This window comes from Manis pentadactyla, chromosome 10 (assembly GCF_030020395.1).
Source record: "Manis pentadactyla isolate mManPen7 chromosome 10, mManPen7.hap1, whole genome shotgun sequence".
Taxonomy (NCBI): domain Eukaryota; kingdom Metazoa; phylum Chordata; class Mammalia; order Pholidota; family Manidae; genus Manis; species Manis pentadactyla.
The window spans coordinates 101,808,413-101,835,106 of record NC_080028.1 but is presented as its reverse complement, the minus strand read 5'-3'; the positions used below and the strand labels follow the sequence as shown (position 1 = coordinate 101,835,106).

Below are 26,694 nucleotides of genomic sequence, written 5' to 3'. Positions count from 1 at the left end.
GGGGGCCCATGGGACTGGCTCGGACCCCAGCGGCCGTGCATCACTCCTTCATGGTCTCCTCACCTCCAGGGCCGCTGCCTCCTGCAGCACTGTCCCAGCCACTGAGGCACAGACATGAGTCCTAGGGAAGTGGAGAAACAGAGAGGGCTAGAGAAGGAGACAGAGAGTGAGCATGAGAGTGAGAGTGAGGGAGTGGCAGAGACCTGGGATGCCATACTGTTGAACGCCATGAGAGTGGTTTGCATTGAGGGCCATCCCCACCTCTTGCCTAAGTGGGTCTGGGGAGAGGGAGGGTGGGTCAGACTGAGGGGCTTTGAGGACAGAGTACATTTGGGGTGGACAGGGTGGAGGGGCCTGGGTTAGAGCCTTGTTTCTTCACGTTCTTTGGGAAAGCTTCACCTCTTAACAACCTCAGTTTCCTGTCTGTAAAATGGTGATGACAGCAGTAGCTAACCATTTCTTGAGTTTGGGGTAAATGTCAGGCAGCAAGCCAATCAGTTTTTGTGTATTGTCTCATTTGTTGCTTATACCAACACTAAGAAATGAGTACTTCTGTATTGCCACAGACAGACAGGATGTGAAGATGAGTGGCATCACTCAAGCACCTTGCTCAGTGCAATAGCCAGGGAGTGTCAGGGGAGGGAATCTCATACCGTCATCTCCGAATCCCATTCTTGTCTGAACAACTGGTTGCTGTGTGGACCAGAGGTGGTAATACATGCAGGGCACTTAGCGTGTGCAGGCCCATGGCAAGGGCTTAGAAACGCCTGGTTCTCACCGTTCCTGTGTGGAGGGCAGAGCAGAAGCTTTGCAGAGGATGTGAGTGGAAGGGTGGCTTCCTGCCCCTGAGGAACTGCAAGTGGCTCCAGGTAGTGGGATGAACATGGGAGCAGCCAGAGGGCCAGTCCTCAGGGAGATACATCCAAAACAAACAGGCTCACTCCTGCTGACACTAAACACAGAGAAACCTGTCGGAACTCTGAAAACAATACCAGCATCCATCCCCCAGCTCTGGGTAATGATTCAGCTGGATTTGCTGGTCAGCACCTTTGCAGTGACTCCCAGCCGGGCTGTAAATAGAGCGAGGCCTCCTGGATCCCAGCCCAGCCTAGGAAGGGCACGGCCCTTCCCCTGAGAATAGGTTTAGTTCACAGCCATTCATCTGGGGTAACCCTTCCTGAGAGTTTAGTGGCCCCGGATTTTAAGTAATTCCCAGTCTTATTTGTAAGTAAATTTCTCTCTTTTGACCATTTCACTATGTCCTTGCATTTGTTTGCCAGAACTACATGTATAACCACAGACACTGGTTATATGATAAAGCATTCTGTTGACACACAAGTGCCATGCCTTTACTAGTAGTTTCCAGAGAAATAATAGTTAAAAGAAAATGGATTTTCTTCTAGATTTATTTCCATCTTCGCTGTTCACGGTTTTGTCCTTGGGCATGAAGATCTTGCCCTGTTGTTTGGGGAGCACGTGGTTTTGAGGTGCGCACTGAGGGGCCTGCCATCGCTGGGATCAGCTGTAATGCTTGCAGCACCAGAACTGCCTGGCCATTGGAGGCACACCCAGCTCTGCAGGCACAGCTTTGTCCCTTAATAATCAAAAAGAGTTTAACAAAGAGTAGAACCTCTCTATAACAATTATGTCCCTTTAAAGAGTAACTAATACTGCAATGACTTAAAGGCGGACAGCATTTCCAGAAGCAACCTGCTCTCCTAGGATTTTCCAGCTCTCCTCTGCTATGGTTTGCACTTAAGGAAGTGCTCTCTTTCACAGAAACTACTGTTGAGCTTGACCCTGCCGAGAAGACACGCCCCATGTTGACCATATAACAGGGAGCGGGCTCAGGTACTTTGGCCCCTGCCCCTTCCTCTGCAAAAGAAGAAAGCCTCCAAGAGCCTCATTCTGATGAAAATAAGCTATGGAGAGAGAGTGTTTGACTTGTGTGAAAGCCTGAATTGCTGCCAGCCTTAGGCTTTCCTGACAAGACCCACTACGTAGGATTGGCTGCCAACCCCCGCATACACACATACACCCCCTGCCTGGGGAGGGACTGCCTGGTCACAAGGCTGCAGGTGGGACACTGACACCCTGCAGAACCTTCACCGGGTGCTCTTGCATCCATGGGGGTGGCAGCCGCCCTGGTCCTGATACTCTTCCAGTTCAGGGAGAAGTACCATGGTAATGCTCTTTCAATTTCTGGCTGAATTACATATTGTTTTTATTATGTCATATATAAAATGAACTTACTTCATATCTCTCCACTGTCTTCAGAGGATCTCAGGGACAGAAGGACTCATGGATAGCCCACCTCCAGGAAGACCTTTGTTGGGGCCCATCTACTCTTTAGAGGCCTTTGTTATCTTTTCTAATGGTTTCTAGTTTGAGTGACTTTTATGTTTTGGGTAAGTTCCACTGTTTAAGGACCTAAAGACCTAAAAGCACATATTCCACACATTTTGTTAAGTCTTGATTCTTTTTCTTTTTCTCATTTTTTTGTTTTAGCAGAAAAAAGGCTTGGCTGGAAATTTTCATGCCTAAACTTCAGCTCAGTTTAAACTTTCCACCCTTGTTCACTTCATTCTTTTGCATATGAATACACCAGAAATTTGGCATGGCCACTGATTTAGGCCTAGTGCTGGAACTATTAGTTAAATAACAAAAGGCCTTGGATAAGTACAATTTGACTAAAATGCCTTTTAAAACTAGCTAGAAAATTTAAGAATTACTGCTATAAATAAATGTCTTCCTGCTGGACAAAAATCTCTGATGAAATAAATCCTTTATTAATTTTATCAAGTTACCCTGTACTTTATTTCTTTTCCATCTCTCCTATTATACAGTATCTTTCTAAGAGGAAAAGGATCTATTTTATTTATGGGGCGTCAACATCTGATGAAAAGAGGCCAGGGATTTTCCAGCATTAAAGTCTTATAAAGCGGGCTTTGCTGTTTGAGTGTTAGATGGGTGGAGCTATCTGATAATGAGTTTTCCTAGGCCTCTTTGCTAACTGGTGACACTTGCTCCTGAGCAGATCGCTGTTGGGTAATAGCATCACATCATTTCATGACTATATCTGATAGTTCAGTGACATGGCTGTGCTTGTATGAAAATCTGTTAACTAAAACTCTAGAAAGTATTTGATATTTGGCCCCCCAAAGGGGACAGTTGACTAGATATGTTATTTATTACTTGCCCTTCCATTCAGCTGCACAGTTGAGAAACAGATTCAGATTCGGCAAACACTGAGTGACTGACTCATGTGTCAGCCTCATTCCTATTGTTACCCGATTTGTAATGCACAAAGAAAGGTCCTTTTGTCATTCCTATTTCACAGATGAAAAAAACAGGTATTAAGTTTGTGTCTGGGCCAGACCTGATTCCAGGCCTGACTGCATATTCTGCCTCAGGCTCTGGGAGCTGAGTCTGGAGGAAAATGAACTCTGAGCTCCAGTCTTCCTTCTGCTTTTACTCAGAGACAGCATCAGGAATCCAAGTGAGGGTGGTATTTCCTCCCATGCCTCCTCCAGAAGCAGTTCTCCCATGTTTGAACCATTATGTATGTTCTGGGTCAGAAAACCAGGTCTGTCTTTCTAGGTGGACATTTCATCTGTATTTTACTTTTTAAGATGTCACTAGAAAGACAGATGTGGTCAAACCTGCATGTTTTGTGCTGGGTCAGCTGCCTTTTCGATTTACCTACTCCTCCTCTAAAATTCTATAAAATGTGTAGATTAGTCCATTCAGGTCTCTAGACCCAATTCGTGTGTGTGTAGGGGGGTGGAGGGAGGGGCAGTTTCCCATACTTGACACCAGGCAATTCTCAAACACCAGCCAAGTAACCAAGAATTCAAGTCAATTTGGACACTATCTGCCTGGAGACCACACCAGAATTTTGGGTTAATGGCTCCATCCTACAAGACTGGCCCAAACCCCCGACTCCAGATGCCAGTCACCAGCCCCAGGCTATATATAACCTGTGCTTCTGACTGCTTACCGATCAGTGGTTCCAACAACCTCCTCTTTGGGTTGATTGATTTGCTAGAGCAGCTCACAGAACTCAGGAAAACAATTAAACTTAGCAGTTTAATAAAGGATACTGTGAAGGATTCAAGTTAATAGCCAGATAAAGAGATACTTTGGGCAAGGTCCCAAATAAAGGGGCTTCTATCCTCGTGGAGCTCAGGGCCTAGCTCCGTAGCATGTGGACACATTCTGGTTCCCCAAGCATGGAAACTTTCTCAGACAGGGAAATAGGATACAAAAAGGGATGAAATGTTCTTCTCGGGGGTTTTTGTGAGGGCTTCATTGTATAGTCCTGACTAAGACATTGGCTCTGCCCTCTCCCCTCCCTAAAGCTGGGGGCTGAAAGTTCCCACCCTCTGATCCTGGGGTTGGTCCCCTGGCAAACAGCCCCTACCCTTGGGTGGGGTGGTCCAAACATCTCCTCATTAATGTAACAAGGCAACCCTTTCACCTTTCTGGATCTGAAGTGTTTTTAAGGAACTATGGATGAAGACCAAATATATCTGAGAAATGTATTTTTGTCATTTGAACAACCAAATATATATTTCTTACAAATCATTATATCACAACTAGCATCACATTTGGGACTTAATTTTCTTCTTATATCCTTTGGACATGTTCTTCCCACTGAGATGTCTTCCTAAGTCAGTGGCCATATTTACCACTACCTTCCTGGCACAGCGGTATGCACGCAGCAGGCACCGGCACAGCCTTGCTGAATGGCCCCATTACTCTTCTCCCTACCTGGGTCCTAGCACCAAAATGTAGTTGCAAGCTCAAAAGGAAATAGAACAATATGTGAATATGAATAATTGAATGTTTCCATTCACTCAACACATATTTACTGTTACTGATTACACACTATTTGTCAGGCTCTGTGCTTAAATACTGGGGACAGTTGTTTATAAGGCAGAACATATATGTATCTGAATATATTTCAAATCCAAATCATTTTAAAGAGTCATCATTTTAGAAATCCTACCCTAGAACTTATCCCCATTTGTATCTATAATTAAGAGCCAACAGTTAATATGGGCTAAAAGAATTTGATTGAAGGAGAATTTCTATAAATTTAATTGTGTTTTTCCATATACTTGCCATTATTATAAAGTTAACTATACATGCCATAGAGAAGGATTGTCTTTCAGCACAGAATAAATGGAATGTTTCTCAAGGCATGAACCACGATGGTAACTAAGCTGGAGGAACTGCACCTTCCTGTCTGTCATCTCTCTCTGGTCACCTTTGGTCTTCCTCCTACCACAGAAGGACAGTTTGCCTATTATTAGGAAACCATAGCTCTCAAATTTAGTGGCTGCCTTTTTCCTGGAGCCTGCATTGCTGTATAAAATACTGTTAAATTGCAACCCTGCTTACCCAGTACTTCCTGTTATCTGTCCTGAGTATTCCTATATTTTGTTAATGAACACAACTCAACTCGCCATTTCCACTGTTTTGAAATTCTGAGAAGTAGGTTTCCCAAATACTTCTTCATTTGCTTTTAAAATGTTCTTGCACCAGAACAAATGGTATGCAGCAACTATTTACTTCTTGACTAAGTAAACATGTCATTCTGGTGCCTTAACATTTATTGAGTATCCAGCAACTCATTATTGCCAAAACTACTTGGAAGCAATTTTAGTTCTTATAAGTATACAAGTAAGGGAAGTTCATCAATTTTGAAATTGTCTGCCTTGAACCTGCTATTAAATTATAAGGCTTGAGATCCAGATTATTCTCACAACACTAAGCCTTAGAAACACCCCATTAAAAAGTTGTTTAATTAGAATGGAAAATATTTTAAATGCTTATATTTTTTAAGAGCTTAAAAACTAATATTCTGTGTTTTTCTGCACTTTTTTTAAAAAAATGTACTTGAATATCAATTGAAACTCATCAAATGCTATTTTAACTTTTGTAATAGTAAAACCATCGACCCAAAGTATACTATTGTATTTTATTGAACCAATCACTGAATTTTTACATAATGTATAAATCAATGTGTATAGCACCACCCCAGTTTGTGCAAAGGTGTAAAGATCAAAGTACTTACTGATAACCAAAGACAGTTTGTCTTTTCATGAAAGCCAAAGGATGGGTTTACATTTTAAGTTTTGAGGCACATCATGAATTTTTTTGTATACCCCTGGAACTCTTCCCTTTCAGCACACAACCACCCTTAAAGGAAAGTTATTAAAGTGTTTCCTGTTACCACTTATCATTTATAAATACCCCAAATCTGAGCTCCATGGGACATGGGCAGTGTGCACCTGGTTCAGGGTTTTATCTACTCTGAGTCAGGTTGTATCTACTCAAAGAGCTGCTGACTATGTAGTGAATACAGTTTTTTGGTTCTCCTTCCATGGCAGTCTGGATGAACACATACCCTTACTATTCCTTCCTAATCTTGGGAAACTTCATGGGGAGTTTTTCATGCTTTTCATAAGACACAAAGCTGGTGCTTTTGTCATTAAGATGTCAGTATCCCATCTCTGAAAGCAGGTGTTTTGTATGGGCACAGGGAATGCAGTGTCCTGGACATTGGCAGGTGTGGCAGGAAGCTCACCTGAGGGTACCCCGGCTGGGGGGCCCTCCCCAGCCTCATACTGACATTGAGTGTGTAAGTCCTTAGGTCTAAGCATCCACCTTCCAGGGGCATTTCCCCACAAAGGGTTTTTTGATCAGTGCTGATGTCAGAGATCCTAGGTAGCTCCTCTGAGGTTTTAGCTTTTCTGAAATAGAGAATTTTTACTTTGTCCACTGTCTCACAAATGTGCTGGGAGAATCAAATGAAGAACCAAAAGCACTTAGAATGAGCCCTTTCAAAGAAGTGCCCTTGTACTGAACTGTAGCCGTTCCTTCACTAATGAATCACTGTTGTTGAGGACAAGCGATAGATTTCTGTCCTGGGGAAAGCCTCCCTGTGCTCACATCCCCCTTAACTTTTTCCTCAGAAAGCCAGCATTCTTGTTTCCTGAGCTATAGTGGATTTTTACCCATATTGGATAATTTCTTTTTTTAAAGTTTCTTTATAACTATCCCATGGAATTAGAATTATAAGATTTTGTTTTGAAATGTAGAATTAAGATAGGAAGACTAAGGAAATAATTTTATATAGAACCACACATACATTTATTTTAATTAAGTTGAAATAAAGGAAAAATCTCTCTGGCTTAATACTATAATTTTCCTGTAAAGTCTATGTAAGTTTTAAATTAGTACTTTGGAATTAAGTTATACTAAAGGCCAGTAGTCCATATCATGAGCAAAGCATTAAACTTTGCCACCATAATTGCTTAGCATGCCCTTGTGTTCATTTTGAAAATTATTTTTCTGTAACAAAAGTGATGCTCCTGATAGAAAAATTGAGAAAGTGTTTTCAAATACAGAAATCACAAGAAAATAACTTGTAATCTTACCACTCAGAGCTAAACTAACCATTGTTGACATTTTATGGATACACAAATATAGAAACACATATATGGTATTATTTTTCTGTGCAGAAAGGATACACACTTCTTTTTACCCCACATTGATGTTACTGCATATGCTGTTTTGAGTGTATATCAGAATGCGTTTGACTTCTAATAAGGAACCCCTAACTTAAACAAGTTTAAACATCATCTCATGAAATAAGAAGTCAAGTGCTAAGATGGGCTACAGGATGGTGGGTTTTGAAAATCAAGGACCCAGCTACTTTCTGTTCTTTCTGTCCTGCTACCAATGTTATCACTTCATGCTAATGTTGTTCCCTGTGGTCATAAAATTGCCACAGTGAACTCTGGGACAGCATGTTTCCTTGCTCACATCTAGTGGAAGAAGAAACTCCAACCATGGAATGGAAGTCCCACCCTTCAGTCTGGTGGTACTAACTCAGGTGCAGCTGCCCCAGACCAGTGACAGTCACCAGACACCTGCCACAACCGGCCTATGCCTGGTTTCCTCTATTAATCAGTGGCAAGAGGGATTGAATTACTGGGATTAGCCTAGATGAGTTGAGGTCAACTCCCCAACCACATGGCTACTATAAATGGCAGACAGAGAATAATGTTGAAGTCAACCCCCTCCTCATAACCTAACCTTTTCAGTGACTATTTGATGAACATATATAAGGGTCTTTTTAAAGGATCTCGTAGCTTACTTTCTCATCATTGCCTTCAGGCTGGGTCTGCTTTGCTCCAGCTCTCAGAATCCTGTCTGTCCTCCCACTTTTGTTTGCACCCTGCCTTCCTTCAGGATTCGGGAGGTGGCTGCAGCCACTGGGGCCCACACCTCCTGCCTGGCCTCCAGCTGGAGTGAGGAGATGCTCCTTGCCTTTGGGCCCCATGACAGTTGCTCATTGTCTTGAACAGGCCCTGGTCCCTTTACTGGCCACAAGATCCAAGCCTAGAGGTGGGAATGGGGCCAACTGCCTCACAGATGGCTGCCTGGGGAAGGTGTGGGTACAACACAATCAGGGTCTGTTAGGAAAGAAGACTCAGGGAATAGACGTGTGATACCCACTTCACTGTCCTTAAAAATTGTTCTTCTGCTTAAGCATTACAACAATTATCAGTATTTGAAATTATTATGAATGTCTTTAAATATTATACTTTTTGTAAGATAAATTTTAGCTGAAATAAGCAGGCAAAGAGAGGTAACAAAGGGACAGGTAGTTTACTTGAATGCCACCCCTGGGTGATGTTCTGCGGTCTGAAACACAGGCCAGGGAAGTCACACCCGGCAGGGCAGGCAGCAAGTTTTTAAAGAAGGCAGAGGGAGGGAGAGCAAAGGTGTACACTGGCGCGAGGATTGGCTCACCTAGGGTACGTGGGGGTCTCTCATTGGCCTTTAGCCAGGTACTGGAAAGTTACCACTAATCCTTTAGCTTGGGGGAAGGGCTGTAGTTGGGAGTGTTATCCAATCAGGCTCTGGAATGTTGTCAGACCGGAACCTGTTGGTCTCTTCGCCTCGTTTCGTGAGGCTTGAGCTTGTCCATCAGGCTCACCCCTTCCCCTGATGCCTGCAGCCTAACACTTTTCACTAAAAAAGTAAGTTTCTTTTTGTAGAACTGCATTGTGCAGAAAGGGATGGATAGAAAGAAAACATAAAGTCTCCTGGGGAACAGCTTCATTAATCAAATGTTCTCCAAAGTTTGAGCATTTTTGTGGTGTCTTTTTTGGCAATACACAAATTTTTTTTGTAATTTTTGAATAAAACTGGTTTAGAAATTAAAAACTAAAAGAAAAATTAAAGATGTAAATGTAAACTTTAATATGTTTATTCTGTATGTATTTTTTTATTTTCATACCCTTGAAACAATATCATAAATAATAGAATTAATGGGCATTTTTAGAGTATAATTATGAGAAATAATAAACATATTTAAAATTACTATTGCACAAATCAGATGTTAAAGGAAAAAGTTATGATATATTCAGTTTTTAAATTGTACTATTAAATGTGTAACTTCATGTGTAATAAATATTCATATTTAATTTTAGGTGCCAGTGTAACATATACTAAAATAAAATGGAACAATTTCTATGGTTCTATAAAAAAAAATCATTAAAGGAGTCATAAATAATTGTAGTAAAACTTTTTTGAGTTATTTTTATGGGACTAAAAATTGAAAACTTCCTAATAGGGAAATTTTCTTAAATGAGAAAGGAGGTAAGTTAGTCATCAAGACCTCAAATTGTAATATATCCTGTGAGAACCCTGAATAAGTAATAACTTCTTAAGATAATCTTATATAATGTATAAAAATGAAGAGTTTTTGAAAAAGCTGTCCAAAAGGCAACAGAAAAAAAAAATTATTACACTAAAATTCCTCATGAGAGGTTACTCATTTTGCATGTTTTTTTTTCTGTTACGAGAATAGACATCTTAGTGTATTTAAATCTGAAAGGGCTATGGCTATCTTCGATTTTTAAAATGAACAAATAAAACTGATCCCTGGAGAGTAACAAATTGTGGGAGGTAACTCAGTTCACTCTCAGATCCCAAGGTGTTTCTAGTATTTTGGGAAAAGAACACAGACTAAGTCACATTTTGGTACTCAGAATGTGTCTTGCACTCAACACCCAATTCACCAACCAAGGAAAAGTTAACTCACCTTTCTTTCTCTTTTTTTTTTTTTTTAATCAAATTCAAACCTATGCCAACTCCTTAACTAGTAAAGAGAATACAGAATTACAGCAAAAGCAAAGGATTCTAGAACACTCATTTTAATGAAAAACTACTTGGATTTATGGAAGTTGTGTTTTTATTATTTTTCTTCTTCTTTTAAATAAGTAATCTGGTCAAGAGTCTTTGTGGGGTATAATTGGAAGAGCACTGATCTGCATGTAAGAAGACCTAGTCCTCCCTCTGGTATTGTTGCTTTACTGTGTTACCTTGGACCAATACGTTAATCTTTCTGACCCTCAGTTTTCTTATTTCTAAAGAGAGAGCAGATGGAGCAAATGTGTCTCAGAGACTCCTTGATGCAGTAGAATTGAGACATATGAGAAGGATTTGGTGATGATTAACTAGACTGTTAGTATGCAATTCTAGTTCTTGGGGAAACAGCACAGGTGAAGCATATGTGGTCCTAGAGTTAGTGATGATAGGAGAAAACTGAGTCAAAGGGGTCAGCACTATGACCATTCACAACTTTCCTTCTACCCACTAGTCTAGAAGTAGATATACGGAGGCTCCCCAGGTGGTGGGGAAAATCACAATAAATTCATTTACCACAGGATCCAGGTTTGAGTGGTCCAGCCCTCTGAAATGTGTGGGACCATTGTGTGATGAAATAGCCCTGCCTGAATGAAAAAGCCAGCTCTTCTGTAATTTCTTCCAACTTCCTTTGTTATGGATTACCAGAAGGAGCTTTGAGTTTTAGCAAATGCTGAATGTACATGTTCCAAAGTGTTGTCTTCCTCAGAAACAAGGGTAGGTATGGACTTAGGGCACCTGGAGCACTCTGACCCTCCCACAGGAGACCAGAGAAGGCTCAGCCACTGCCAGTGCCCCAAAGTCAGTCTGAGGGTTTGTTTTTGTCCCTCTAGATCTTTTTCTAACTTTTTTTTTTTGACACTCTGGACATTCCTTTATAGTTGGCCTATATAAATTATTTTACAAATCAGAAGTTCCATGGAGTGGCTTTGATGCTCTCTTCTCTCATGCAGAGCCATCACTCTGGAGAATCAACTGGTGATCCTTGCAGCGACAGCAAGCGACGCTGGGGCCTACTACGTGCAGGCTGTCAATGAAAGGAATGGAGAGAACAAGACGAGCCCACCCATTTATTTGAGCATAGCAAGTGAGTCTTGAAATTCCACATGATACATCTGAAAGCAACAGAACCTTGATTTAATTAATAAACACTGTCTCATTGGGCATTTTGCAATAAATATTCCCTATTTAGTGTAGTGGTTCTGGTGTAATATTGATCCAGTGTCAGTAGTTGCTTTCTTTAAAGTGATAGGCAGAAAATATGAATGCCATGGAAAATTCTGAATGCAAGATCTTATTTGTTTAAGGCATTTAAAAGGTATTTTTTGCATTTGTGTGCTGTTAATATCTATTTTTTTTAACAACAAAAAAAAACCCTTTTACCTTGTAAGGAATTTTATCCATGAATCTTATTCAAGACTAGAGGAGGCACAGGTTGTATCTTTAATATAATAATAAAATCATTGAGAAACTACATATACTAAGTTGAGTTAAAAGTAGCAGTGTTTCTTAAACATAATCAAATTTTTTCTACTTGATTTAACTGAATCATTAAGAGAATATATACATATCACTGTTATATATTCAGTTTGTTTAAGGACATTTTAGTTTGAGGAAACTTAGTTTAAATGTTTAGGCTTTGAAACAAGGCTCCAGAAATTCTACTAGCAAGAGTTAATGTCTGGAGAAGGGGAAATGACCCGGAAGGAAGAACTCTGAACTAAAAGAGATTAAAATGTGCATATTAGAGAGCATGTTACCAAATTGTGTCATGAAGCTTTGTCTTGCCAATGGTTGTCAGCCCCAGGCAAGTTCACTATGGATAATGAGACCAAAGAATGACAATGAAACATTCTTGGGGTAAAAGGGTTATACCCAACTTTATTCCCGAGGTGGCAGGTCAATCACTAGAATCCTGTCCACTCAGAGCAAGCCTGCATGCAGCAAGCCAGCCTCTGCCTCTGGGCCTCTTGGTCCCTACAGACCTCTCAGTTTCTGTCCTCGGCACTGCCACCACTCCAGTCTCTGCTCTCCTGCAGCTGTGCAGTCGTACCACTGTGTCACCCAGAGCACTGGGTGGAGCTCTTTATATAGAGCCAATAACGACGTATTGCCCACACATGTGTAGTGAGCCAGTCAACCAGGGCCAGGTGAGAATCCTGGCTATAGGAAACTTCACTTTATCCACAAGCCTGATGGCGGGAAATTCAGTGATTGTGCTGTTGAGAAAATACAGTGGGGAAATGGTTGTAAGTTTCAAAATATTATGATCACATGACATAAGAGTGAATTAAATGAATTTATCTGTATAGTAGTAGACACCATTTGTTTAAAAAACACCTTGAGGGAATGGTTTTCCCCTTTGGGTAATTTGAAAAGTTTTCTTCATACATGGGATAGGACCATAGTGTTTGCTTCTCATGGTCCATTGCTTCAGGCCTGCTAGGATTTATTGGGTGAATGTTTGTAGCAAAAACTAGGAGTTAATTGAGTGTGCTTGGTAAGTACTCCTAAATGGCTGTCATCCTGCCATTGGCTCTCTGATTCCTAGGAATCAAATCCTGACCTCCGGACCATAGCTGGGTACAGATTTGGCCATGAGGGTGGCCTTTTTAATGTTGTGGAGTGTATGCCCACTGATTTGATGTGGAGCTACAAAATGCAGCACATGATGTAAAGGACACTCTGAATCAAGAATCATAGTAGAAGTAAATGTGACTTAGCAAGATTTTTTTCAACATCTATAATAAAGGTTGGAAACTGTATTATCAAATAGGTTGTGATTAAGGATTTCCAAGTTTTACAATTAGAGCCATTTATTCTGTTTAGAAATTCTGATTCAGCACTCAATTGTAATATAAATGCCAGGAAAATAATTAGTAAAATTAGTGGAATTCTGAGTCAGAAACAAGGAAATTGGCCTTAGTCTGTTAGTAGAGTCAGGAGAAATTCCACAGATATTCTGTTTAGCATGATGCTAACATCACAAAGTTATGAAATAGTCTGTACCTATACACCTGTAGCTTCCTGCATGCCTCCTCTATAAAGGCCAGCAGGAAATGAGACTGATAGAGTGAATTCAGAAGTTGCTATACTAATGCAATACCATGGCATTAGATAATTGGAATATGTAATTTTTTTTCAATAATTTCAGTGTCTACTCCAAGAAGTATATTGGGAGCAGCTCATAAATATTATAATTAACTGCCTTGCATTTTGTTCCCTTGGATATTTTTATCTTTCCATTGGCGACAGGTAAAATGTGCAGAAGGTGAGATACAAGGAGGGTAATGACACAGACAGACTTATTTTAAGTCTTAGGAGAAAACCTGCATTCTATTCCCTTATATATTCTTTGCTTTGTATTGGAACTAAGTAAACTGAGATAAGTGATGAGGTTGAGGGAAGAGCCTTATTTGAATTCCTAGGAGAATCTTACTGTTGACATATTGGATTTTGCTAAAAGTTAGATGGCACCCAATTATGCATTTTCTCACTGAAAGTTCTATTTTGAAATCTCTAAAGATCAGAAGTCTTGCTAAATCTGCAGAAAACCCAAGAATTGTATGTTTAAATTTTACTCCTTTCCTGACTGCAGCAAATGCTCTAAGCAGCAGAAACTGCAGCTCAGGACCTTGCTGCCAGCCTCTTGTGAGGCCGTGAAATACTGGAGTCTGCGTCACCACTAGGTTTATTATGGAATTAGATATTCTCAAGAACTCTTCATGCTGGTTGTAAGATATAGGGTGTCCTGTAGACTTAGACATTTTTTTCCTGATAAAGGGTTTGTAAAAACACCAAATAAGATTGATGAAAAAATTTTCAAACTTGCCAGCCAGCATTTCTGAAGAAACAAAAGATATTACAACCAATTATCATTTAACAAAGATGAATTTTTCTTTGGCATCAGGAGAATAAAGTAGAGAACCTTTATGTAGGAGACACAATTGAAGTGGTAGGGTCCTGGAAATTAAATTCTGGTGGATTGTACTGTAATTAGTTTGAAATTGGAGAGTGCCATGTAGCCCCACCTCTTAATTCCTGTCATAATAATAAACCATTCCTCATGCAGGATCAGCATAGTGTTGAAGTAGCACACAGGGGACAGTCCTGTCTCAAGACATCTATATGAGAGATGTGCTATTACCCATCTAACAGGAGGAAATAACAAATTTTCCCAAGCAGCTGTGTGCTTTAGGATTCAAAACCTCACCACCTTTTCAATTGCTAGATATTTTGGCCACATTTGAAGCTTATGGGAAGCAAAAGATAAAAAGGGTTTAGAAAGAATAAATAAAAATTTTAAAAAGCATGACAATTAGAAGTGAAATGCAGTCCTATAATGGTACCGCCTGCTGTTTTGTGCATGTTTAGTGATGGCATTATTACCTCTTAACATTTCTCCCCATTTGTATTGTTAAGATGATAAATCACAGCATGTTCTGCACAGATACTTCCTGTCAGGAAGGAGAGGACATTTCTGCACTGCCCACTCTCCTGCTCCCCAGTGGAAGCTTGCTGCCTCTCAGGGGTGGATTCACTTTGAAGTTTTTATGTGACGTGAAGCCAGCAGATGTTAAGGACATAGGTGGGACTGTTGAAGCAGCCTGCATGAATTTTTCATAGCTGGCTCCCACAGCTCAGGTGCACACCAGAAAAAGAATGGGCTGAACACTCCTGAGAGTACATATTTCTATTCTGAGGTCAAACCCAGGCAAGCTTTATAAACCTGTCAACCTGTTTTTGGTTTTTGCTTTGAAGATTTTACATTGAGTTATCTTTTGCGGATCAGATCCTCTGAACTGAATTAATATATGAACAAGAGTTTCTTCTTTCAAAAAGAAAGAAAGGTTAGAATTAGGAAATGAGAAGAATTCTGTAAAGTGATTAGTCAAGCATTGTTTGAATACCATTGTACATACTTCAGACACACCATCATCTCTGACCCAATATTCAGATTGTGCAGTGTAATGAGATTTTCTACTGGGGATGAAGGTTAGATTAAAAAGGAATTGACTGCTTCTTTCCTTCCTTTTTTTTCACCTCTTTCATTTCAATGTCTCCTCTTCAAACAACATTCACAGATAGAATATCATTTCAACTGATCCTCCTTCAGACTGACAAAACCTTGCTTTTAATTCTGAAGACCACTTAACATTCTTTTGTCCTCTGTAATGCTAATTTAACTGCAGAACTCATATATGTTTAGTAGTTGAAAGTGGATTTCTGAGAATAATGTCCGCCAACACTCATCCAAGCAGACTGCCCTGTAAAACATGACTTTTTTGTGCCTGGATAGAATTCTATCTTCTTTCTTTTGTGCCTTTAATATTAAAGGGAGAAGATGGGACAGGCATAAGCCTTTCAAATGTATGATGACATATACTGGATTCCCAAAGCAATTGGAATGACTTAAAATTTTACTAAAACCAATCTGGAGAGACAGTGTCCACATCACAAATGACCAATTTAGAATCCAGCTATAGCTTCATAGGCTGTATGTGACTTTACTGCCAGAATTTCCAGAAACATGAATAGCAAGTGTACTTCACAGTAGTATGATAAGTTTAATTCGTTCAGTGTGCACTGAACCTTCTAATGGTGAATGTAATGAAGCATAAGACATACACTGGCCCCCACATCTTGGAGCTGGTTGTAAACAGAACTAAGTCCAGGCTGCAGGTTTTTTATAGGTACTCCCAAAGTAAGCAAGCCTTGAGCATTCATCCTTAATATATGCATACTTAGTTATTTATAAATGATAAGCGTACAACTATCATACAAAAGAAATAAGTGAAATAAACAGTGTCTTAAGTATCTTGCTGATCATAAACGTTCCATTTCATCTTTAGTTCATTTCTCATGGCACAACATATGCTTTGCAAATGCAAATCCATATTTTACTTGGTCTTCCTGAAAAAGTTTAGTTTTTTGGACAAATTTTCATGACATCTGTTTACAGAGAATTGTTCACCCTGGTAGCATGTCCAGTGAAGAATGAATGGTCTAGCACACATGCATCCACCCCGCCATTCGCCCTCCTTTTGTGCTCACCTGATGCATGACTCAGCTCTGTGGTTTCTTCCCAGGAATATTTTTGTATCCAGTTCTCTACTCTGTGAAAGTTACTTCAGTCAAAACTAAATGCACAAGTATCCCCATCTGGGCAAATGTGAGACCACAGCCTGTTGGGAAGTTTTGAAAGCAAACATATATAAAGGCATCCTTTCTACCTCTTCTAAAAAGAAAATTTTTACATCTTTCCTTGAGATAACTTGCATAAGGTATATGACATGGGGCCATCCTCTGATAGACCCAAACTGTATAATAAATAGAACGGATAATTAGCTTTTTTCCTATGGTTTCAGTTTTAAAAATACCTAAAAATGGCAGTTTTAATATACTGTTCCTGATGCCCAAGTGTATGTCTACATGGATTGGTGGGTGACTTTCAGAATAAGAGTACAAATGGTGATTCTCAACAAGACATCAGTAAAAAAAAATAAAAAATGATTAAAGTGATAATAAGGCCATAATCCTCTCCTCACCTCCTCAAGATAACACTGGGTTATTGCTGTTACTACTCATGCTTCCTCCCACCTCTTCTCATCCAAGCTTTCTTTCTTTTCCACTTTGTGATTGATTTCAGCCTATTTTCACCCTTGGTGAATCTTGGAGAATTGGGTTAAATCATGGATTCTAATTTTCCCTCAATTTTTTTAACAAATTTGGGATAGTCCAACATCCCTAATCTCCTACAGCAGCAGTCTTCAAATTGGCTTTGAGTACCTCTTGGGGTATACACAAATTTCCCTTATCACCAGCATTTATGATTTCCAGGGAGTCTATTTCCAGGCACTTTCGTATACTCTTTCTAAAATCCGATCTGCCTGTGGAGCCTGTGTCAGTAGGTGCATCTCCTGGTTGTCTCTCTTACTGGACACACATCACACTCATCCTGAAGTATTCTTATAATTGGGGGGAAAATCACTTTATTAATTGTTTTCAATACCTTGCTGTCTATGAAGCAAGGCCCAAACACATTGTCAGCTGGCATTTTATTACAAATAGTTTTGTTGACTGAGAGATAGTCCACTTGCTTTTAGGACAGGGAAACATTTCAGCCCCTTTGCAGTGTGGGGGGACAAGGGGCATGTGACTAACTCTAATCAATGAAACATGCATGGAATGAAGGGTGTCACTTCTAGGACAGATATTTAAGAGCCAGCAAGGTACTTTCATCCTCTCCCTCCCCTTGTGGGACCAACTGTGGCCAAGCTACATATGAAGATGGTGGAGCCACAAGATGAGAGCTGCTCAGATACTTAAATTATCACATAGAAGGAACAGACCTTGAGAGTCAAGTCACTCCAGTGGAATGGGACTTTATGTGAGTAGGAAATAAACCTCTGTGTGCTGAGCACTAAGATTTCAGGGTTAGTTTGTTATTGGAACAAAAGTCATCTATCCTAACTAATAAATTACTATGTGACTTTTGGTATAACTCAGAAAGAGTTTGAAGAATTGAGAGATATTCTTATAACAAAATTTCTCTCATTCTCATCTACTTTTTTATATCAACAAAATTCCATGGCAGTTGTATCTACAAAAAAGAAAAGTAGGATTAGAACTAGGGTAAACCTCTATCCATTTCATGGAGAGATATTTTTCAGTGATTTTTTCTTTTATATATAATATTCATCAAAATGTGTTATAAATTTATTTGTTTTGATGAACTGAATAAAAATAATAATTGTGACAGTAACTCAATCCAAGAAAATTTTTTTTTCCCCAGAACCATATCATTCTTGGGAAAATTTAAATTTATGTACATATTTTATCATAGGCTATGATAGAGTGATCAATAAAATACTTTCAACTATTAAATATAATAAATTAGGATAAAACTCTGTGGAAGGAATGGAAATACAAGTTCAGGAAGAAAAAAAGGAATGGTATAAAATTTCTGACTATTAAAAATTAGAGCTTGTTCATTTTTTTTTAATGGGTGATGATGTGTATCAGAGCCTTAGACCTACTCCATCAAATATTTAGATTTTTTTGTATACATATAGAAGAGTTCTGCAGTGGTTTTATTTTATTAAAATATACTAGAAATTACATTCTTTGCAGTCCTTCAAATATATGTTGAAAAACTTTAGATGTTAAACTGTGGAAATGATACATAGTTTTACAAAATTCTTGTAGGTGATAAAAGAGCAAAAACTGTTCCAAGCTATATGCAGATGTGATGATAATTTATAAATAAGTGTACTGTGAAATGAACTTTCAAGGGCATAGGCGGAAGTGGGGCACTGTGAGGATGGGCCTTGAGCTCTAGGTAAGCGTTTCACATGCATTTCCTTCTTAAATTCCACAATAGCCCCATGAGATACCATTAGACCCATTTCAAAACTGAGGGCACCAAGTCCCTGAAAAGCTAGGTTATTGACCATAATCACAAGATTAGCAGATGGAGAGTTGGGGATTCAAGCCAAGGTTTATTTGGCCCCCAAGCCCCCTAGTTTTTCCTGTACAAAATGTTCAGCATATATCCTGGAGGCTGGTATGCTCTTGGTGTCAGTGTGCGTCCAAGTGAGGGGAGCCCAAGGAGAAGGCAAAAAGCTCAGGGAGGAGGTGGTCCTCCTGTGGCACTGAAATTCTGTAAGAGCTTTTCCACATTCAACCCTCAGGGGAATTTGGTTTTGTTTTAGAAAGGATTTGTTTCAATGCCAAAACTACTCCCAATAAGCATTCAATCTCTAGGTAAAGCTAATGTACTGTCTGCAGATGCAGCTTGGAGGCGGGCTCTTTTTTACAACCAACTGGGGTACATTTGGTTGGACTGAGTTAGGCCTCACTCACCTGGACACAGGTTTGCAAAGGGCGTGGTGGGCAAGGAAGGAGACTGGAGTCCGTGCTTACTAACGGTGTCATAGCGATAAATTCCAAGTTCTAATAGCTAGATGGCGTTGTTATTAATAATGCTATGGACACCACATGGTATATAAAATAAGACTTAGCCTGCCCAGTGACACGCACAGTTATACTCCCTACTTCCTAGCTATTAATGCTAACCTGTCAGGGCAGATTGTGCCTGTGAGTGAGCCACACCAGGGAGCGGGGGCGGGGGCGGCGGGGAGCACGCGGAGACAGCCATTAACCAAGCAGAACTGACCAGTTGGATTCAGTAAATGAGCTATCAGTGTTCATTTACCTCTCCTGATTATGGTCTATTTAAGGGCACAAATGATTATTCAGTTGTGATTTGCCTAATCAAATTTTTTACAAACTCCTCCACAAAGCCCAACTTTAATAATTTCTTCAAACCACCTCTCCTCCTGCCCTCTTGTTAAATGTACCAGCTTAAGTTTTTATATTTAGGTATTTAAAAACACAGGAGTCTTTTATCTGTGGCAGTTTTATGGCTGGTACTAGAAATAACCCTGATAATTTTACCCTTGACTCTGGGATCTGATTTCTTAATCTTAGCCAACAGCCACATGCCTGAATTCAGCTAACTGAGAATTTAAGTTCATTTCATTTTAGGTTCATAATGTATAAACATAACACTTCAAAACTTATCATACATTGGAGTGGCTCAACATAACTCAGTCATGCAAGAAATATCTTCCTAGTTCTGATCACTTCGGACGTTACATTCACTGAAGTACTTTGCCTGCTTTCCTGTCACTATAATTGACAAGAAAAGATAAGACACTTTTAAGGGGTACAAATAGGGGGCTAGAAAATTGAATTTTCTTTGCAACCATTTTATAAACTCTAACATCTATTCTTATACCTCATCTGGGGAAATCCTAAACAAAGTATTGATTATTGGCTGATATGGGACCTTAGAAAGGAGTTGTCAGTTGTAAATACAGTTTTCTTTGAAACACTGTATTTACTCAGCAGTTGAATTCAAATGGTGATTGCGGTCAATTCCCTGGTATTCAGCTTCTAGTTCCTTTGTAAGCTAAATAATTCCACTCGACCCTCCCAGTATTATTTTTCCTTTATGAATGAGTTCAGTATTCTGAAGCTGCTAATTAAGAAACCACCTCTTTAGTTTCTCTTCCTTCAGAATTTTTGAGATTTTTCAAACTCCAAGTTGTCTGATTTGCTGAGCTAAATTGTCTTTTCGTATCTCATCCTTCAGAAAATAAGAATATATAATTCTCTGATGTAGAGGGAACATTCAGAAAGTGTAATCAACCCCTTTGATAATAACATGTATTTGCATTGAGGGTTGGCCTAATATCCCCTATTGTAACTTTGATTTCATGTTTTAAAGTGGGGATGGGAAGACATGACTTTGCCCAAAGTATAATGAAAGCATATTATAGTAGCTGTCTGAGTTCAGTCTGTGCTAACAATACCACACATTGGGCAGCTTACAGATAGACATTTATTTCTCACAGTTCTGGAAGCTGGGAGCCTGAGAACAGAGTGCCAGCATGGTCATGTTCTGGTGAGAACCCTCTTTGGAAATTTTACATCATATCCTCACATGGCAGAAGGGGACCCTTTTATAAGGGCACTAATCCCATTCATGAGGGCCCCTCATTATCTCCCAAAAGTCTAATCTGACCTAATTATCTCCCAAGCGTCTCACTTCCTAATACCATCACCTCCTAATATCATCACATGGGGTTAGGATTTCAACATATAAATTTTGAGGGGACACATTCAGTCCATTGCAGTAGTAGAAACAATGATCATTTATTCAATGTCTACTCTGTGTCCAGTATATAAATAGTATACTGAATTTAATCCCCATAAAAAATAATAAAGCTCTAGGAGGTCAATGTTATCCCCATTTTACAGATGAGAGAACAAACTCAGGGAATAAATAGTGTGCACAAGGCTATGCAGTTAATTATGGTTCAGTTTCAAGCCCAAGTCTGTCACCTCCCAGAGAGATTTTCACCATTTTATTTCTTGAAATTATTTATATTGCAGAATGACTTTCAATTTTTAAAATCACATTGAAAGCTCTTAATCTGGTTGCTGCTTGTGTACAAACAGCCTAATACTTTGTCACCTTTTGCTCACAGTTCAGTTCTACCTTCACCACATAGCTATAATGTCCTATTACTGATCACTGTAAATGACATTCTTTTAGCTCTTACAAAAGGCGATTACAACAGGTAATTAAAACTGTAGATCTTTACAATGTGGTTGAGAATCTTATGTCAGGCCTTGAGATAGTCAGGTAAGGTGTCTCTTAAAGGGAAAGGTTACTTAGCTCCTCTGAAGACCAAATCCAGATCATTGGATTCCCCATTTCCCAAGACACTTTGTATCTGAGATGTAAAAATATGGAATTTATATCAGAAATAACAGGAACTGGAAATTTATCTCAAAATGTAGACTCCAGACTCTGTATGTTTTAATTAGTGAGTTCTCAGCAATAGTCTGCCTATGATACTTTGTTATTTCAGATGATTATTCTGACTGTACCTTTTCACCTTTTATGATGTTCAGGAATATCCTCCTTGGCACAAAATCAGCTCCTATATTTGAAGCCTGGTGTATCTCTAACTTTGGTAAAGCAGGTCATCAGAGGATGTAAGACATGTGATTGCTGATTTTCAGTGTAACTGCTGTTTGCCCACAAGTATCTGGTATGCGTAGTTGTTTCAGGCAGATTCTTCCAAAGGCTATTATTTTACATAGTTTTATGTAATCACAAAAATGTGAGCTGAGAATTTTGTTTCACCCTATAGACCTGACTGCTCATCTGGAAAGTCTCAAAGCTATAATGCTTTTATGATTTTCTAGGAAACAAGATAAGAAACGAACCCAGAAGTACACAAATATAATGAAACTCTTGAAAGAATGACCATTTTTCCATTTTTGTCCCCAACTTGGACTTGGGAGTAGGATTTGGAGCTAGAGAAGAAATAAGTGGTGGGGCCCCATTCAGCAGGCCCCATGGGGTTTGCTTGCTTGTTTTACTGATAATGGATCTTGCTGAGCTATATACTATCCAGTATTAAATGACCTGCACTACACTGCTCCCTCCACTTGCCTTGAAAGATTGTTGTACGCTATAATATATTTCCCCATCAGGGTGTCACTCTGTGGTTATATTAATTCAGACAGGGTTGAATTACACAAAGGTTTGCTCTCATTTGGGAAGGTTTCCAGCACAAATGTACTTCAGAATTCAGACTTCTCCCTTTCCATTCCATGAGGCTTTGGGAAGCACCCTAATTAGTTAGAATGACTTATGGTCATTAGTTCACTTCAGAAAATTTAAGTGGTTTCACATTTTTTTAACCTATTCAGGCAGACTTCTCCTGAATTGAGAAAATGGCCTCAGAAAAAAATTATGCAGAAATGCTACCATTATAAAGAAATGTAAAGTGAATCAGCAAGATACTGACTGAGCCTTTCATTTCTTCATTTTAGTTATAGCATTAAAAAAAATCATAACGTAAGCATGTTCTTGGTAAAACTCAAGGAATCAGTTCTACTTACTTGAACCCTGCATTGGTATTAAGATGAGCTGGATCACATGCACCTCTTCGTTTGTACCTGAAGGACTGATATTAAGCCATTCTGCCCCCACTGGCTTCTGTTCTGATAGGCTGGTGCCCCTGCCATGTTCGCATGTTGATCATTAAGTATTCTGAATATCACCACAGCCTGGAAAAATACTCAAGGATGCATAAAAACATAAGCCTGTCACCGTTAGCAGAACATCCTGCATACTTCCCTGCTGTTCTGGAGTCACCACTGTACCATTCCTGTGTACATCCCTGGTCATCTGTATGGAAGCAACGTTCAGAAGCACTGTGGTGTGATTTCCCTTGGCTTTTAGAGACTGTGTATCTCACTTCGTTCTAAAGTATATAATCCCCCCTTTAAAATTTTAGATTTCATTTCTGATATTTCGTTCAGAAAACACTGGGTATCTAATATTTACCAGGCATTATGCTGGATGCTGAGGAAACTAAATGAATAAGACACATGGTTTTCTTGTCTTTCCTGAGCTTGCCTTCTGCTAAGAGTATAGTGTGCTGAAGGTCAGATGAAATGGAGTTAGGTAGAAAATGATGTGGAAGTACAGGTAAGTAAGCAATTAATTCTGCTTCTGAGGTTGGAAAAGCATTGTAGCAGGACTCTCTATAATCTCTTCCTTCATTTCTGGAGAAATGCACCACCAGCGAGATAAAGGCAGAAAGGAGAACTGGGGTAGAGCAGTGCTCTGTATGACTGTGGACCATGAGAGCAAATGTCCTCTTGTTGGGCCCCCTTGTTTTCAGTACTCGTGTTCCCCAGCAAGACTGCACTTCCTACCAATTCACCCCATTGAGCATATTGTCTTTATTTCCCAGAATGGAAGTTCCATGAGTGTGGGGATTTTTCTCTAATTTCCCAAAGCAGTTAGAAGAGTGCATACAAAATAATAGGGACTAGATAAATGCTTGTTCACTGAGCAAATGAAAGGCATTGAGAACCAAATGCATATTTGCTTGTCTCCCCATCTTCATCCTTCACCACTGTGAAACAAACCATTATTTTCTACTCTCCCTTTTGACCCTCTCTCCATCTTTAGCTTCTCAGGACACCTCATAGATTTTGTTCTTGTTCTTCCTCTACTTCCTCTCCTTTTGGTTCTCACTGCCCCAAATGTGGCTTCCCCATTGTTTAGTCCTTTGGTGCAATGTTTTGTCTTTTGTCTTTCTGCTTTTTCTCCTTGGATAACTTCAGTCATTCTTGTGACTCTAAGTATCACTTTTGATTAATATCATCTCCCACATGAATGCCAATTTGAGCATTCAGTCTTTGCTAAGTGGAAAGTTGGATGAAATGATCGTAAGTCCACTATGACTGTAAAATGCTGATTACCTTCTAATGTGATTTATTTTGTCTGACTCAGTTAGATGCCATCAAATGAAAGGCTTGTCCTCAGGCATCTCCTTGATTACTTCATTGCCCTTTTTTTGACTTTTGCCCACTGGTCTCCAGCTTCCCTCTTTGTCTCAATCTCACTCATCCTATTTATGATGGTGCTCCTGGATACAGGGGAGAAAGCTTGCCCAATTTAACCTAGTTCTTAGGACACTGTGACCTGAAAATGGGATCCAGTGTTGTTAGATATTTTCACTTGGAAATTAAATTAGCCTGTGTCCTTATACCTCATATTCCAAAGCAGATTCTTCTCTTAAAATTCCCTAGAAAATCATTTCACCTCCTTCTGTGTTTCCATCTCCTATCTATCCCTGAGTTCTCTACTTGGATTTCTGCTTCTTCCAGAATATTTACCCACTTGTCTGTCCTTGCACGAATCCATCCATTCATTCACGCAACAGATATTTGAGCAGTTAGTGCCAGAACTGTGCTGGGCATTGAGAACAGAATAATGATCAGGTTAGACTGGTTCCTGCCAGCAGACCTTGTGCTGGTGGGAGAGAGAGAGACCAAGAAACACCTTAATGTGATATGGGAGGCCCTAATAAAGGCAAGTAATTTCCCACTGTTCTGAGTTTCTGCCACTTCCACTTCTAACCCTTTCCTGCTATAAAAGATAGGGTTGGTAAAGATAAAGTAGAGATATGCAAGATTATATGTCAAAGAAACACTTTTTTTAGTAAGAGTTAACAATAGTTCTTATTTATATGACTATTAGTGTAGGCTTATACAGAGAAAATACAGAAAATTTTCAAGAGATGGATTATTAGAAAAAGAACAAGTCATTTCGTTTTGTTCTTAGATTCCACAAATAAGTGAAATCATACGGTATTTGTCTTTCTCCACCTGGTTTATTTCACTTAACATAATATCCTCTAGGTCGCTCCATGTTATTGCAAATGGCAGGATTTCTTTCCTTTTTATGGCTGAATAATATTCCATTGTGTATATGTACATCTTTATCCATTCATCTATTTATGGACACTTTGATTGCTTCCATACCTATTGTAAATAATGTGGCAGTATACATAGGGTTAACCAGTGATTCTGTAACATCTTTCTATGTTGACAGTAGTTGCACTGGTTGGGGTTAGGATTTAATGATGTATGTAGCTGTTGAACCACTGTATTGTGTACTTGAACCATTGTAATATTGTGAATCAACTATACTTCAATTTAAAAAAAAGAAATAAAATAAGTCAGTAGTATTACAGCATTCAAGCCATAGGCCTCATCACTCTCATGAGCAAGGCCCTTCTGTGGGCAAAACTGACTGAGCCATATGAAATATTGCCAGTACCCATACTCTGCCATACCCATATGTCAACCTGAAATTTAGAAAATGAGTTGCTTTACAAATGGACTATTAATATAACTCTTAATCTCTAAGCCATTCAGCAGTTGATTTGTAAAAATTGATTTCCTTATAATTTTTGTGTAAGTTATGTATATAACATATATATATAAAGTAACATGGATTCATAAGTTAAAAATACTGTATTACTGAGTTCCAGCTGCCATAACAAGATACCACAGACCAGGTGGCTTAAGCAACAGATATTTATTTTCTCACAATTCTGGAGGCTGGAAGTCTCAGATCAAGGTGCCCAAGGGTTAGTTTTTGGTGAGACCTCTCTTCCTAGCTTGCAGACACACACACACACACAGCTGCTTTCATTCTGTGTCCTCACATGGCCTTTCCTCTGTGCATATGGAAAGCAAGACAGCTCTCTGGTGTCCTTTCCTCTTCTTATAAGGAAGAGGCTGCCATGCCAGACAGAACAGTTCTGTAAGAATGCATGACTCTTTGTATACAAAAAGAATTTCTGTTGAAACACGTGACCCATCACTGACCTGTACATGCTCCTGGAGCCATGAAAGGGAGACTCTGAACCCTGGGGTCTAAGCACTTGTGCCTATGAGCCAGATGCATCCCTAAATGGTATTTATGGAATGTCTGTGTCTCTGGAGCAGTTTGTGCTAAGAGACTTTCACTCAGAAAATATACCAGGGCAGCCATTCAGCACAGTGTGTCACATACCTTCTGGGCCTGTCTTCATCTCTATGACTGATACACCCAGAGCGGTCAGTGCACAGAGGGTGTGGGCACATGTGGTCATCTTGATTACTTCCACAGTTATTTATAGGATATCTTGGGCACCAAGCCTGGTGCTAGGCATTGAGCACTTGGGGAAGCCAAGAGTGAGATGATAATATCAATAGATAATTAAGACAAATATACAGGAGCCATGATAGAAGCACAGGTCACTCTGGAAACCCCAGCATGGGGCACCCAGTCAAGTCTGGGGAGTTGGGAAGGTGTTCTCTGAGGAGCTGATACTTAATGAGACCCAAAGGTTGAGTAGGAGTTAGTTAGCTGAAGAGCTGGTGAGGAGGCTGCCCCAGCAGAGGAACAGCAATGCCTGGAGTCAACAGAAGTTTCTCTATTCAGGCTTTCAATGTGCCAACTTCCAAGATAAGAATAAAGCTCTGCCCTAGCAGAGGGTCTAAACATAACTGTTCAGGAAATGTGAACAACCT

At 39.6% G+C, this 26,694-nt stretch overlaps 1 protein-coding gene across 3 annotated transcripts in view; it reads left to right on the top strand.

Annotated features, from left to right (window-relative positions):
* The window catches only part of SDK1 (sidekick cell adhesion molecule 1), a 1,051,799-nt gene that overhangs the window by 658,918 nt on the left and 366,187 nt on the right, over window positions 1-26,694 (top strand). For all 3 annotated transcript variants that reach the window (XM_057487434.1, XM_036932860.2, XM_036932859.2), the window contains exon 5: window positions 11,184-11,317. In XM_057487434.1, the coding sequence (XP_057343417.1) occupies window positions 11,184-11,317 (134 nt within the window). The remainder of the gene's footprint in view (window positions 1-11,183; window positions 11,318-26,694) is intronic.